A 12,314-nucleotide genomic window follows, 5' to 3' on the forward strand; every position below is an offset into this window, starting at 1 on the left:
ACTTCCATCATCTTCCTCTCTGTGTTCTTGTCCACTTCCATCATCTTCCTCTCTGTGTTCTTGTCCACTTCCGTCATCTTCCTCTCTGTCCTCTTGTCCACTTCCATCATCTTCCTCTCTGTGTTCTTGTCCACTTCCATCATCTTCCTTTCTGTCCTCTTGTCCACTTCCATCATCTTCCTCTCTGTGTTCTTGTCCACTTCCATCATCTTCCTCTCTGTGTTCTTGTCCACTTCCGTCATCTTCCTCTCTGTGTTCTTGTCCACTTCCGTCATCTTCCTCTCTGTCCTCTTGTCCACTTCCGTCATCTTCCTCTCTGTGTTCTTGTCCACTTCCATCATCTTCCTCTCTGTGTTCTTGTCCACTTCCGTCATCTTCCTTTCTGTCCTCCTGTCTCTCTCTATCCACTTCTTGGTAAGTATCTGCATTACTATGATCTGTTAGACAAATCTGAGACAAATATAGAGGAATTAAATGCAGCTTAAGTGTGGTTGAACATTGGAATATAAATATACATTTACTACTGTGGCATTTATTTCTCCTGAACTTACCTTTTCAGTAACTTTTCTTCTGTAAAGGGATGTTCTTGGAACTGAAGATGTACTGAGAAATCTCTTGTAGAACAATTTACTCTTTTTCTGTGGATACAGTAAAAACAAAGATAATAGGAAACCTGAACACGACTAGTGCTTTATCCACTAGCTAGCAGTAGTGTTGGTGCATTACCCTTGATGAATTACAGTGGATTTGGGCAAACATTTTAGGATGAAGATACTGGAAGGAATATTGTCTTTTAGAAATATGTTAACCATCAGATAGGCTGATCTTATAGCTAGGATATTATTATGATATGGGCTACCAAAGATAAATATTGTTGTTTTTTAAAAGATGATGACAAGTTTATATCCTATTTTTTCTGCAGATGTCACAGACATAAGATATATATATATATATATTTTAAGTGTATGGGGTCTGCAGTGCGGAAGTCTTTAAATTAGGTGGGAGAGTAAAATTTAAATTTTCGTTGTAGCCCACAGCATTTCACCAATTTTCTTTTTCTTTACCTGGTTCAGTTGAAGTCTTCTGTATTTTGTTGTTCTTGGCGTCCCTGGTTGAGTCTCATCAGAATTCAAATGTCTCTTCAAGTTTCGTTTTTCTGGCATGATGATTTTGTAACTGTATTATGACAGTGTCTGATCATCAACTGCATCCGTTTCGTTTTTCACTTTCAGCCAATCAGAGCTGCGGACGTTCATCCGACGTCCGTTACATCTGAGCTAGGGCAGATGCAACAGGTTGCAGGTTAGGTCAGTTGCGTGAAAGCAGGTTTGCAGGTTAGGAGGATACAATGTTTAAATTCGCCGTCTACTACTTGTTTGATAAAACACTTAAAGTGGAAAGTACGTCGGTCATTCTTGGTAGCGACCAGTTCACCCAAGTGGCATCCCAGCCGGACTTAGATGACGATGCGAACTGGATTGAAATAAAATGGCCCACGAGAAAAGAAACAAACAGGATGGTGCCTGCTAAGGTGCTGTTATTTGGAGGCAAGTATTGAGAATACGGTTATGGGTATTAAGTATTCTGAATACCTATTATTATTTTTCCAACTCGGTCAGCTAGCTAGCAGCTAACTGTTTAATTTGGTCGTTGTTAGGAAAACTGTCTAGGCTGAACTTATTTTTTGTACTCTTCTCGTTATATCAGATTCCTACAAAGAACTTGTGTCGAAGAAGAATTTATTCCTTCTCGGTAAGGATATCTGGGCCAAGGAAGAAAGCAGGGGTGTGCGCATGAAAAAGAAGATGTGTGAGACCGACGTAGTGAAGCCTAAAACGTCCCAACAGGTGAGTGCACGCAACGTTCCTTAATGCTGCGCTAGCTGACATGCTGTCTCCAATACTTTGGCTAGCTACACATCCAGGTGCATTTTCGTAGAGGTCTTGACAAAATTCAAATCATTTACCTAAGTAAAAAAAAACAACAGTTAAGCAATGCTAAAATTCTCCATTACAAATCATGCATGAACAATCCCACTCAAGTTAAAGTGCATAATTATGTGTAGTAAAATGTAGCTAAACTATCAAAGTAAATGCACTGATTTGCTCCCTCTGACTGATTTATTGTTATATATGACAACATTAGATGAATAATACTGAAACATCTCGATGGAGCAGTATTTTGTTGTTGTGGCTGCCAGAGGTCTACAGACTCAACTACTACGTGCATTTGTATGTACAGAGACACCAAATATGCTATATCTGAGGGGTGGTGAGATAATTAAGGGAACTTTAAATAAGAAGACATCTAAAATGTGAACTTGATTAGAAAAAACGTTCTGTAGGAAGCCAACATTTTTACATCATAAACATTTTTGACAGGCAGAGCAAACCAGGATTAAAGACGCAGCCAGGGACCAGGTGTTACAAAACCTGAAGACTTGCCTGTCTCAGAAAAGGGCCCTGGACACACAAGATCACCTCTACAGTTCTGAGAATGAATCTCCACAACGTGTTCATGGGGTAAGGCATGCTTCTTTCTTGAGCAGGGGGCTACAAAGTTTACAACAGCTGTGGTGTCCCTCAGACACTTCACTAAAAGGTCTTGATTTGAGGAATATTGGACAGAATCTATTAGTCCTGCGAAACACCTATTTTGCATGTTTCCTTGTGTTAATTATTAAGGTAGTTTGTCCATTTTAGTTTTTAAAAACGTTTTTTACATTTTTAGTTAATGCCAACATCAACTGCTGTGTTATTTCTTTTTTCGAATTAAATATTGTAGTTTCTAGTACAACTCAAATTTCACGATATAACTAATCATTTTCCTACTTTTACCATATAAACGTTTATCTTCAGGGAAAGCGAGCAAAGATTAACAAGGCAGCAAGACGTGTGCTTTTACCCCTGGCATCCAGTCTAACTTCTGATGACGCTACATCCATAGGAAGTCCACAACGGCATGACATTGTAAGTCATACTTCTTTACCAGCTGTTGTGTACTCTCACACAAAAATTCTTTCTCTGTTGTATTGCTTTTCACAGCTATTTTCTCTTTTCACTTTTTAAAGTTTCAAGACCATGCCTCAGATGAAGAGTTGGGTTTCTCCCAAGCCCAGAGAATGGCAAGTACATTTACATTGAATATTATATTATTATGGTAAAATTATATTATATTGAATGAATAGGTCAGGCAAAGGACAGAGATCTTACACCCAACTGCATGGAAAACTTAATCTCACAATTGTTACATATCTTATTTTCACATATAAACTCCTTTTGGCTGTCATGTGCATGCCAACGAAGCATAATGAATTTAATTTACTTTTATTTAATATATTCAACAATATAATCATTTTCAAACACCTTTCATTAATGTTTTTCCCACACGGTAGTGTGGATTAGAAGAGTGTCTTTTAAGCATACTGTATTTCCTGTTGTGTTTATTGGGATCCAGAAAAACATAAAATAATCACAATTTCTAACATACAAAATGACCACAACATTATATCTGCTGCTATTTCCTCCCATGATTCCACACATCAGGTTCTGTAAAAGTCTATTGTACCTTAATGAAGTTTAATGTGATTCTAATCTCTCATTCTCTCTTGAAGAAGCTGATGGATGATAATACTGGTCATGGTATGGCACCTGGAATGAATGAAATCATGTCATGCCTTCATGGTGGGTGTTCAGATTGGAATTAGAGGGGTTGACATGTCAGAACACAGTATGTTTATTAAACAATGGTGTTTCCACATTATTTATTGTCCTGTACTGAGTTTAAGTACCATTACTTTTACTAACTAACAAACCAAATGTTTTCCCACTTATTATTACATTCATCTAGACCTGCCAGAAATGATTAAATTAATGAGGGAGTGTGTGGAGTGTGTCCGGGCATTGATGTCTTCTAGAGAGACCCCTTCATTTGCAGCGTCATCATCTTCTGTGGACGGCGAAATTGAAATGGTATGTTATAATTGAGGGTTGAACGTATGTATTCATTACTTGACAGTTCATTCATAAAGAATTATATATTTGCACTATGGACCTTTTGTCTTTGGCAGCATCATCTTGTTGGTAATTGGATCAGCAATAAAGTGATGGGATTAATAAATTGTATGTTTCACAAGTCTTGAATGAATGAATTATCTTGCTGTCAGTGGGAACATCAACACCACTGGTCATAGCACTCCCTCCCTAGTGGTCTTTATATACTAGCAGTGTTTCCAAGTAAAGATTGAATTAAAGGGGACATATTATACCACCAGGTGTGAGTGTGATTAGCCTTACAAGCCGTTTCGAAACTCTGCCCCATATGACATCACTAGGGGGCGTGTCCACCTAGATCTGTGCTGGATAGATGAGCAACATTTACTTCAGTCCACTGGGTAGGCTGGTAGACTGATCTATCCAGCACAGATCTAGGTGGACACGCCCCCTAGTGATGTCATATGGGGCAGATTTTCGAAACGGCTTGTAAGGCTAATCACACTCACACCTGGTGGCATAATATGTCTCCTTTAACATTTTTTAATGTTTGGTTAATGTCTGTTCATTCCTCATAAGTAGGGAGAGATAATCTGTCCAATTTATCCTCTCTTTCTCTCCCATGCAGCACCCCTTGGCAGGCAGCACAGTGACCGTTTCAAAGAGGGCTTTCCTGCGGCTGAATAGATCTCGCATGACCATTTTTGCCCAGGAGCTGGCTGTCCTGGTATTCACAAAGGAGGGCCTTGCACAGTCCACCCTAACTGGAAAGTCTCGGAAGGGGGGGCCGCCAAAAACACAGCTTGATGTTGACAAAGTGCAGGCTATTACAGGTATGTAATTGTTCTGAGTTACATGTAGTCTATTTAAAAGCTTCTGTGATTTCTATAGCAGCGAGATCACACGGAAACTGACCACCACTAATTACTAAATACATGTTGGACTATTTACTGGTAGCAGTATTGGTGTACCATACTGATACAATTTCTCAAGAGTTTCCAGTGGTATGTGGTATGAGTGGTATTCCAGAGAGCGGGTTATGTGAAAACATAAGAACCCTGAGATGAGGGAAACTCTGTTTTTTTTTTCTCCTGAATGAGAGGTATCTTGAACTCTGTCAGTCACCATGGTAGCTGACTCTGGGAACCTAACCTGCTCGCTGGCAGGTTTACTTGAAGAAACCCTGAGTCTGGCGGGGAATAATTCACATAGTTTTACAACAGGGGGATTATTTCGATTTGTTTAGATGAGCTCTCATTCCCTGAGCCGAACGGTACCACTTCTCATCAGTCCGTCATTTATCCGAACAATATTCTCAGTCTGGCTGCACATCGAATATCAGGCTACACGTCACCGCTGACGTGCTCTCAGATCTGGACCTCTTAATTTTTATCACTTTGCAGGTTAATCAATCACCTTCCAGCAGTCAGAAAAAGAGGAATTATTCACATTTCATTTGGCTTTCTTTATTTCCCACAGATAGCTACAAAAGTAGGCAAACCATCAGCCTGCATTGCCTCCAACAATGCAATGTCAAAGTACATGTTTCTAATTTGCCGCTGCATTTAGGATAATATTAAATAACTTCTAGTACTATCTGTAGATAAAAGTGTGTGTCTGCCTCTTGGGTCCCGGGGGTGAGTGACGCCCTCCGCCTCTGGTCACCCAGCGACCTGACCCAGGACCACCTCCTCTGCCTCTGTCAGACTTGGTGGAGGTGACCACCACCTCTGCCTTCTTCCACATGTTCATTTACTCAGCAGGATGTTAAGAGACAGGATGTGTGTTAATCAGGAGGTATCTGTTTGTGGTAAAAGCTGCTACAAGCTGAAATATCCACTAAATAAACTTTGACCTTGTTTAATATGCAGAATATGACTAAAACCAGAGTGAGGAGTAATCACGAGACTGTTTTTATAGCCTATATTAGGTTACGAGTTTGTTGAACCTCCTTTCTGGAATATCCCTTTGATGTACTGTTCAAAATACTATGAATATGCTGCGTGACTTACATTATCCCTTGTCTATTTGGTCAACAGATGCTGTTCTTCTGGAATTCCGACAGACCACTGTCTCTGATGTGCGTGCGGCCATCAGACGAAAATGCAATAATGAGCAGTTCAGCCAAAGAAACACACACCACGCATAATATGTGGTGTGTGTTTCTGTATGGTGGGAGGGGTTAGGCAGGAATGTTAAGGAATTAAGGAATGTTGTCTTTCATTGTTATTTCTGTTGTGTTCTGTTAAGTTTATGTGAAATGTTTATTCTGCTGAAATGTTTAGTTCTGGTCTGCTGCCATAATGTAAGTGTTCATACATTGGTTGTAAGTTTTTTGTATGTACTATATGGTACAAATACATAAAAATATATTTTTTCACATGGAAGTAGTCTCACAAGTCTTTCAGCCTTTAGTACCCTCTGGTAATACATTTGCAAGTATGTGCAAGGTAAAAAGTAACATGGCAAAGTAATGATAAAGTATATTGACTATTGACTGCAAAGTATGCTTTTTTTAGTAATTGGAATAAGCCAAAAGTATAATTAAGCATATTATTAGCACAGTAAGAATATATTAAAAGTATAAAGCTTATATATTTTTACTACACTAACAAATAATTTTTAATGTACTTATAACACAAAAAAAGTACACTTTAATTTTAATAATTAAGCATATATTAGTACATATAAAGCCATATGCTTAAAGTATACAAAATATACTTTAAGTTGTTCCACTTTAGCACATAAAAGTACACTAAATACACTTCAAGTTGAGCTTTTCTACAATTTAATTACAATTAAAATATATTTAGTACAAAATTAGTTGTTCCAAAATAGCATGCTTCAAGTTAACTAATCATGAAAACACTTTAAGTATAATGATGATTAGTGTGGCTTCAAGTATACAAAAGTATGCTAAATTTTAGTACACTTAGCACATTTATTTTTCAGCTGGGTTACCCTCACAGAACCACTAGGAAGCAGGACCAAACATATAAGCCATAAATACTATACATAGCCACAAGGGGAGCAGGACCTTACTGAAGGCTGCAATTAGGGCTGGGGGATTTTTTCGGTTTAAACGATTCATTTGCATTTTTACTTTGCTACGGTTTGTGAAATGGCCGAACCGAAAAATCGAGATTTTTTTTTATTTATTTTTTTCTCAAACAGGTTTGGGGAATAACAATTGACGTGAAAGCCTTCCGTGGTTTTAGAGGAAATCGCTGTGTTTCAATCGTCCCGTGTTTCAATCGACCCGGATCTCCCAGCCAAGTGGTGCTGATTTTATTTTTTATCCTCGAACAACTGATTGGTTCACATAGGCCTAGATTACTTGGTAATCTCATTTATTTTTATTGTGTTAATAAAGAAAATATGTATTTAAATTTTGCCTTGGTCTTTTTAATTTGTTTAGAGAAAAACTGAAAAAAAAATCGAGGTTTAAATCGTAAATTGTCCATTAGTTAGAAAAAAATTGAGATTTTATTTTTAGGCCAAATCGCCCAGCCCTAGCTGCAATAGCTGCTCCATCCACAGAAGGCAGCACCTCAGACAAGTGAGGAAGCCGAGGCTAATACGTCACACCGACTCCGCCCACTGCCAAAAGGCTGCGTGGATTTGAACAAAACAGACTACAGAGTCAGGAAACAGGCAGAAACTCTTTGCAGCCCAGACTTAAGGGTTAATATATTTGGTCAGCTGGGAGTCGCTCAGCACATGTTAAACACGCTTCCCCTCCTTTTGCTCCATAGTTACCATGCCAAAATACTTTAACAAATAAAGTAAAAGCGATCCGGATTGGACTACTTTCTTGGAAGAACTCTGCAAATTTGGTGACCCTGTACGTTCTTGGGAAGTACCGGGACCGGAGCTCGGACACACGCGGCCACCGGGATGCAAAACAAGCTCTTCGCAGGCCACACACGTATTAGGTAAGCAGAACCCATTGTCTTAAAGATTGAATCTGCAATATAATTAGTTATAAGAACATTTAGGTGAAGAGTTTGTAGTGCCTCCGTCTGGTCGCGGGGCTCCGTGGTTTCGGGCCTCGGGTTGAAAATCATAACAGCCGGTTAGTTGGACGGCCGCGGATACGCTAACAGATTAAATTAAATAATTATATTCAAGGAGAAAGGGGCCAGAAGTGTGTTTTTATGGGACTAGATACAAAGTATCCCCTCCCGTCTAGATCTAATGTTTGTACCGCGTTGGAGACGTATTACATGCAGTTTTATTGTTGCACAGTGTGGAATCGAAGTACACACTGTGGTGTTATAGCGGTTTTAATTGTTAGATAGTGGAGGGACTAAGTGTCCACTGTTGAATTATTGCGCTTTGATTGTTGAATAGTGAAAGTACTGGAGTATAGTGAAGTACTCACGAAAGGGTTATTTATAACCGACCATAAACGTTGATCGCCGTTACGGAGCGGTGAAAACTGGTCGGATAGTCTATTTACTCTATTACTTGGTTGCATATTCTGCCGGTGGCTTGGGCTTTGTTTGCCCTCGGGTTCGAATGGGATTGGTTCCTCCCGGCACGGTTGATGTGAAAACCACATTGTGCACTTTTGTATAGAGTAATAACCCATCCGTAGAGGCAGCCTTGCGCAGTTTTAACCCAACAGCTTTGCATGCTTCACTAACCCGCCGTGGAAACAAACTTGCCGGCATCTCATAATTCCTACAGGGATCCAATACAGTGCGTTTGACCAAATAATATCTAGGTCGATTCGCGACGCAATTTGTTTGATACACGAGCATTGGGTGAAGCACGTGGTTTCGGTGTTTAAAGGGACGGCGCGTCTTGATGACGTAGGTTTCTTTTGTTACAAACGCCAGCGCCATCTTTGTAGTCTGGGAAACTCTGACACGTTTCTGTAGAACAATAAACGCCATCTTGCTTTGTGTAGGGACCGCTTGGTCTGGCATAGAACAAGAACAGCGGGGGGCCCAGCTCAAGTGTTACACTCTTCCTCTATCTCTCTCTCTCTCTCTCTCTCACACACTTTTTGAAGGCAACAGTGCCATCTTGTGGCCTGTGTGCTCCGACGCTGTCTGATAAGGCAATAGTCGCCATCTTGTTTTCTTGAAACAATTACACAGCAGCAGGGGCGTTTCTAGGTTTCTGAAAGATCCGGGGCTTAGCCCAGGGCCAAAACGTAACTGCGCATGCAATTTTTTAAAATAATAACAAATAACAAAATAAACAATGTATGCAGTTTATTAATACCAATGGTAAAAATATAGATTTTCACAAACTTCCCTTTGTCTTAACAAAAAAGTGCCTCATTCATAAGCACCAACATTAAACATTTAGATAACAAATGAGTCACATAGTCATATATGTATTCTTCACATATTTTTATTAGTTTCACAATAGTAAACAATGTCTGAAAAAGTATACAATGCAGAAATGCAGAAAGATAAGATGTTTAAAAGGCAAGAGCCTTTTAAACATCTTATCTTTCTGTAGTCATGCGTTTGTCTTTGTTCATTTCTTTTCTTCTACAGTATATCTGTCTTTACTTTACACTTTCCATATTGTGTATACTATATATTGTGTACATTTGTCTGTGTATTATTAACTGCTACTCTACATGTATTGTCTTTCTTTGTTCATTTCTTGTTTGTAGTGAACTTTTTATTTTCACTCGTTTCACTGTGTCTTGCTCCTTTCTTTGGACCTTTGTCCTTTGAGCACAAGTGGGTATCTCCTCGGTTTGACTTGGGCGAACCGGTCAATGACTTCACCATGGTCTAAGCCACAAAGCGCATCCTTCTCCACTGCCATAATAGCCAAATGATGTAGCCTCTCCTGGCCCATGGTTCTCCTCAGCCAGGTGTGGACACGGCGCAGTACACTGAACGACCGCTCACACGTGCAACTGCTGACAGGTATTGTCAAGGCTGCTTGGACAACTGAGCTCAAGGTTGGGAACATGTCTGGGTGAAGTAGCCTGTAAACACTGCCCATGTCAGAAACGGCACCTTCTCTCTTTCTTCTAGAAAGGAACTGCTTTGCCACCAGGATCTCCTCTTTTTTCAATGACATTTTATAATGTGTTGCAATCAGCTCTAGGGAATCCTCACAGAAGAAATCAACGGCCGCTGGGTTGCAAGCTTGAATGCCTCGCATTAGCTCTGCCCCCACATCAGAAAATCAGCTGTTTAGCTCAGTTACCATATGGTCAAGACATGGGTACAACAGAGTTTGTTTCAGCTGGTCTTCTGTGCCCAGATGAGCCCTTGTACCCAAGGTGGACTCTATTGTAAAGTCCTCCATCACCCTCTGCTTGTGCCTGCGACCACTGTGACGTCTCTCACATATGTTGTTGGCATCATAGATGTGTTTTGCTTCATTGTAAAGCTTGTCTGCCATTTCATTGGTTCGGATGGATTTCAGTGTGTCAAGGACTGCATCTTTAAAGAGTGTTGCTTGGGCCAAGTCCACAGAATACTTCTGAAGGTACAGGTGCAGCCCCTCTGTAGTTGACAGCATACTCCGGAACATGAACAGCAGGTAGACATTTGAAAACCTGGACAGCTTTGACAGTAATCCGACTGCCAGAGGTGTTGCACTCTCTTCCAGGCACTTTAAAACAGCTGGCAGATTGTTGAGCATTGCTCTCACAGACTTCACCTGACATGCCCATCGGGTTTTTGACAGCTGGACAAGCTCACTCTTCTTCAAGCCCAGGAGCATCTGGACATCAGAGAATCTCTGATGGTTTACGATTGATACACTGAAGAAACAGTAGACACTCTCCAATGTCTCAAACAGGTCACTGGCTTCTGGAATAGCCCTGCACGTATGGCAGAGAACCAGGTTCAGCTCATGAGCATAGCAGTGTACGTACACTGCTTCTGGGTGTTTCTCACGAAAGCGAGTTTGAACTCCACTTACTGAACCACTCATAACGGAAGCTCCATCATAAGCCTGAGCGACACACAGGAGATCATTAAGGCCATTCGACTCCAATACATTTTCAATTGCGTCAGTGATGCACTGTGCATTCAATCCCTTAAGGGTGACAAGTTCAAGGAGACGCTCTTTGACTCCGCCGTCAGCTGTAACATAGCGCACACAAACAGCAAGCTGTTCAACGTGGCCATCTCTTGCCTCATCAGCTATCACTGCATACATTTTCGATGCCTTGATCTCTTCTACGATGGTTGCAGTCACTTCATCAGCACAACATTCGATCATGCTGTTCTGCGAGGCAGGAGATAGATATGTTGAATGAGAAGGGGCCTGGTAGTTCTGGAGGAAGGGGTCAAAGGTTTCAAGGAGCTTCATTACTTCTAAAAAGTTTCCCTGATTCAGGGAGAAGCTGGTTTCATCATGACCACGGAAAGCAATGCCTTGTTTCCCTAAAAGGCTAGTGACGGCCACAATGCGCCGCAGGTATTCTCTCCTTTCACTAATCTGACTGGAATTTCCAACATTCATTTGGTCGACAACATCGCCTTCTGTTAGCGTAGCTCTGTAATTCTTCCAGGCCAGGATAGATGACTTGTGGACAGCACTTGCCTCATGCTCTCGGTAGCTATCCAAGGCCCTTTTCCAGTTATTAAAGCCCTCAATGCTGAGGAGGGCGTCTTTGCTGGCTCTAGGGTTGTGTTTCCCAAAGAGCTTGCATGAGAAACAGTGTGAAGAGTTTCTGCTCAAAGAATACTCCAGCCAGTCAAAAGATTCAAACCATTTGTACTGGAAAGACCGTTGCTGCTTTCCAAAACTAGTGGAGGGGTACTGGTCCCGTCTGGGTTGCTTTGGGCCTGTTTCTCGTGTCCCTAAATCATTCTTTCCTAACAGGTTCCCTGTGCTCCCTGACCCTGAGCCACCTGTATTTCCAAAAAGGGGAAAAAAGCGAAATAAAGCTATGGCCTCCTTCTCCCCCCTTTTTTAAACATGATTAAATAAAACTCTGCTAGCCACAACTTGCAATTAATGGGCACTGGCAAGGATGTATACTGGGATACACTGCTGAATATTATACAATTCTGGACTAGAGATATTGGTATAAATACTCCTCACATAGCCTACAGGTACCTGCACTTGCACTTGCACTGTCCTCACTCTGGTCAGCAGCATCACTGGCAGCTGCATCTATGCATGCTGACTCTGCCCTTATCTCTGAAAATGTATAAAAGAATAAATAAAAAAAAGTCAAGCTGTAGCCTACTGTAAACTTAAGATCAATATTCTATCAAATTATTGCATTTAGAAATTTTAATTTCAAACATTATAATTAGGTTACTAAAATATGTTAAATACTACATGTAAGTGGTGTCATTGTGTTGCTCGTCAGTATTGCTT

At 40.6% G+C, this 12,314-nt stretch overlaps 1 protein-coding gene across 4 annotated transcripts; it reads left to right on the forward strand.

Moving 5' to 3' along the window:
• Window positions 1-1,084: 1,084 nt before the first annotated feature.
• On the forward strand, window positions 1,085-7,357 carry LOC115556376 (uncharacterized). Of its 4 annotated transcripts, none has more exons than XM_030373602.1 (9): window positions 1,087-1,547; window positions 1,708-1,847; window positions 2,382-2,522; window positions 2,859-2,969; window positions 3,071-3,124; window positions 3,614-3,683; window positions 3,850-3,971; window positions 4,621-4,825; window positions 7,167-7,357. In XM_030373602.1, the coding sequence occupies exons 1-9, from the start codon at window positions 1,349-1,351 to the stop codon at window positions 7,184-7,186; spliced, it is 1,062 nt and encodes a 353-aa protein (XP_030229462.1). In that variant the 5' UTR covers window positions 1,087-1,348; the 3' UTR covers window positions 7,187-7,357. The 4 variants fall into 4 exon arrangements, with proteins under 4 accessions (XP_030229463.1, XP_030229462.1, XP_030229460.1 ...); XM_030373600.1 differs by lacking the exon at window positions 7,167-7,357 and adding an exon at window positions 6,032-6,379 and having other exon boundaries at window positions 1,088-1,547; XM_030373601.1 differs by lacking the exon at window positions 7,167-7,357 and adding an exon at window positions 6,032-6,379 and having other exon boundaries at window positions 1,088-1,547; window positions 3,617-3,683.
• Window positions 7,358-12,314: the final 4,957 nt, after the last annotated feature.

This window comes from Gadus morhua, chromosome 12 (genome assembly GCF_902167405.1).
Source record: "Gadus morhua chromosome 12, gadMor3.0, whole genome shotgun sequence".
NCBI lineage: Eukaryota > Metazoa > Chordata > Actinopteri > Gadiformes > Gadidae > Gadus > Gadus morhua.